The sequence below is a fragment of the Lolium perenne genome, chromosome 6 (assembly GCF_019359855.2).
Source record: "Lolium perenne isolate Kyuss_39 chromosome 6, Kyuss_2.0, whole genome shotgun sequence".
Classification (NCBI taxonomy): domain Eukaryota; kingdom Viridiplantae; phylum Streptophyta; class Magnoliopsida; order Poales; family Poaceae; genus Lolium; species Lolium perenne.
The window spans coordinates 153,434,223-153,437,155 of record NC_067249.2 but is presented as its reverse complement, the minus strand read 5'-3'; the positions used below and the strand labels follow the sequence as shown (position 1 = coordinate 153,437,155).

At 46.8% G+C, this 2,933-nt stretch overlaps 1 protein-coding gene across 1 annotated transcript; it reads left to right on the top strand.

Moving 5' to 3' along the window:
• The first annotated feature begins 672 nt into the window (after positions 1 to 672).
• On the top strand, positions 673 to 2,933 carry LOC127307173 (uncharacterized). Its single transcript, XM_051337881.2, has 3 exons — positions 673 to 1,254; positions 2,018 to 2,083; positions 2,575 to 2,933. Exon 1 carries the CDS (start codon positions 696 to 698, stop codon positions 1,143 to 1,145), a length of 450 nt encoding a protein of 149 aa, XP_051193841.1. The 5' UTR covers positions 673 to 695; the 3' UTR covers positions 1,146 to 1,254; positions 2,018 to 2,083; positions 2,575 to 2,933.

The following is a 2,933-nucleotide window of genomic DNA, read 5'->3' as shown; positions in this document are numbered from 1 at the left end:
ACCAGGATGCTCAATGATTGTAACCCTAATTGTTAAATTTGGCTTTCCAATTAAGAATGCTTTACCTATATCTATTTATTTTGTGCACTTTATTCATGATGTGATAGGTTATATCTATTCTCTGTTTCCTAAGAAAAAGCACTATAATTTCATCTATGTACTTCGTGCAATTTCTCTACCAAGTTTTATTTGTCCCACGTCACACCTATTGTATGATTCCTGCCATCATGTATTCAAGCTACTGATTTATTGTTGGGCTATATCTTTGCCCTAGAAATTGCTTAGATATTGTGCTATGTTTTCTTTTGCTTACCATCACTACTAGGAAAAGGCTTATAGCCGCACTCCTTACCGCCGGCGAGTACGATTTAAAGATGCCAGCGGTAAGGCCTTCCAGGGTGGCCTAACCCTACCGCCGGCGAGGTTGAACGGAAGTTGCCGGGGGTACATGCATTACCGCCGGCGATTTTAACACGTAGGCGCCAGCGTTAAAATGGACCGTGGGATCATCGTCCGGCCTGGTCTTACCACTGGCAATTTCGGCCCAATAGCGCCGGTGGTAAAGGGCCTTACCGCCGGCGATTGGGGAACGTAGGGGCCGGGGGTAATGGAATCATGTGGGCCAAAATTATGGCCGGCGTCTATGAATCGTTTTCGCCGGGGATAAATGCGACCATGACCCAGGGTAAAAGGAGATGCGTCGTCTCACTGCGGTCAGGCCCCAGTGCTCTTCCGACCCAAATCGCGTAGCAGCGGCCTCCACTTGCTCCCGAGAGATCCAAATCGCGAGCGCCCCCATCTCCATCCCCATCCCCACTCCGCGAGATCCAAATCGCCCCGCCTCCGCCGCCCCCGCCGCCGCCATGGCCTTCCTCGCGCGGGCGCTCCGCCACTCCAAGCCCTACCTCTCATCCTGCAACCCGTCGGTGGCCGCCTCCTACCGCTGGATCTGCCCTATTGCCGCCTCGGGGTCGCCGGAGGCCGGCGCGGCCGTCGCGCCCGCCGATCCGGAGCTGCCGCCGCGGGAGCCCGTCGGCGACACGCGCGTCGAGCTGCCCAGCAACCTGGAGGACGTCCTCGAGGTGTTCGTTGACGGGCACGCCGTCAAGGGCTCCTGCGAGGTCGCCGGCGTCGACATCCCGTGATTCTGCTACCACAGCCGACTCTCCATCGCCGGGAACTGCAGCATGTGCCTCGTGGAGGTCGAGAGGTCGCCGAAGCCCGTCGCCTCATGCGCCATGCCAGCGCTCCCAGGTTGGACTTTGCTTTTTCAGCCCATTCCGTCTCGCGGTAGCGTGTACCCTGCACCTTGTTTCAGGTCGCAAATAGCCCATGCCAGCCTTGTTTGCTTGTCCTGTGTGCGTCAGTCTCTCAGATCCGTTCAGCTCCTAGCCGTCTCCGCAATCAGCATTTTAGTGTTCTTGCGTAGATTCGCGTCTAATCAGTACTGGTTGTAGAAACTAGAAACATCAACTTAGCCAGTGATTATTGATGTACCGAATGATCAGTCCAGTGTGTGTAATTTCTACTAAGAAATATGCGGGAGTTCCTAACCTTGGAGCTCCTTGTTGGATTAGTAAGCAACTTACAGCTAAACAACCAAATGATTTGGTAAATAAAGGGACATCGCACTGGTCTAAAACGCCTTATCTTTACTCATGAGAATGATGGTATCTAAAAGTACTCACGCAAACCATATTTTTTGAATAATGCATCATCAACAGATCAAGGATGTTAATCCAGTTCATGAATACCAAGGTTCTATTTATTTGAGTCAAGGAGCAGAGCAGTCAACAAAAATGAATGAGACCCAATATTGAATTTACACATGTAGTGACAACTTCGTATGGTATATGTGCACTTGACTCAGTTCACCCATTAATTCTTGTTAACCGACATATGCACTTATATGCATTCATTCTTGAATGAAGCAGTGGTGAAGAAGTGACTGGCTGGTAACTTTTTTAAGTTCCTGCCTTTGCACTCTGTTTGATGACCTCATTGTTTTTGCTGACAGGAAGCAACGATGACTAATCAAGGACTTGGTTTGGGTAAACGGGTTCTCGAAGGTGCACCTTCAATTGTAAGTTGGCCTCCCTTATATCAATACATGTATTGCCAGGTGCTTAACTAGACCCTCTTTGATGACCACTCGTGTTCATGTTTTGGTCCATATATATGGATGTAAACAAAATTGGTAGGAGAAGCTAGCACTGCCATTTGAGGATTTTATAGGAGCTTAGGCAGAGTACTTATCCCCCCTTTTATGCTACTAGTATAAACTGAACTATTTTGCATTGCACGAACAGCAAGATTGCCTAAAAAATAAAAATGCATATGGATCTCTTTAGCAAAAGGCACTACAGTTATGACAAGCTCTATAGATATTTCTGTAAAATTGGTTTTTATATATGTACAGATGCATGGCATGCTACTTGGAACTGTGCTTGTTGTGAATTTAGTGTAGAATATGCAATATTGTTTCAGTTAAAATGCATCCATCCTAATCTTGAATTTCTTGGCATAGGCCAGTATGTGTATGGCTCACACATAAAACTCTTCTCTGTCTCTTAGGTAGCAGCAGGCGTTGCACGAAAGACAGCACGTGACATCGACCATTTCCTGGGGTATCTTGAGCGCATAGATCCCCTCCTCATCAAGCGAGTGGCCTAACTATCCATGATATCAGACATTTCCATCTTCACTATGTCATTAGGCGTTTCTCCTAACTACTGTAACCATCCATTGGTTTCTTATTAATCTACATTATCACTTTCATACTGCCAACTTAGAATTTTGGTATTTCTTCCATTCTTTTGTTGCTTTTGGCAGAATTAGCAAGTTTATTTACACATTTGTAACCAGGATGTCTGTTTGGAAGTTGGAACATGATATTTTGCTTTAAGCAATGTTTTGACTGCTTTACATTTTTA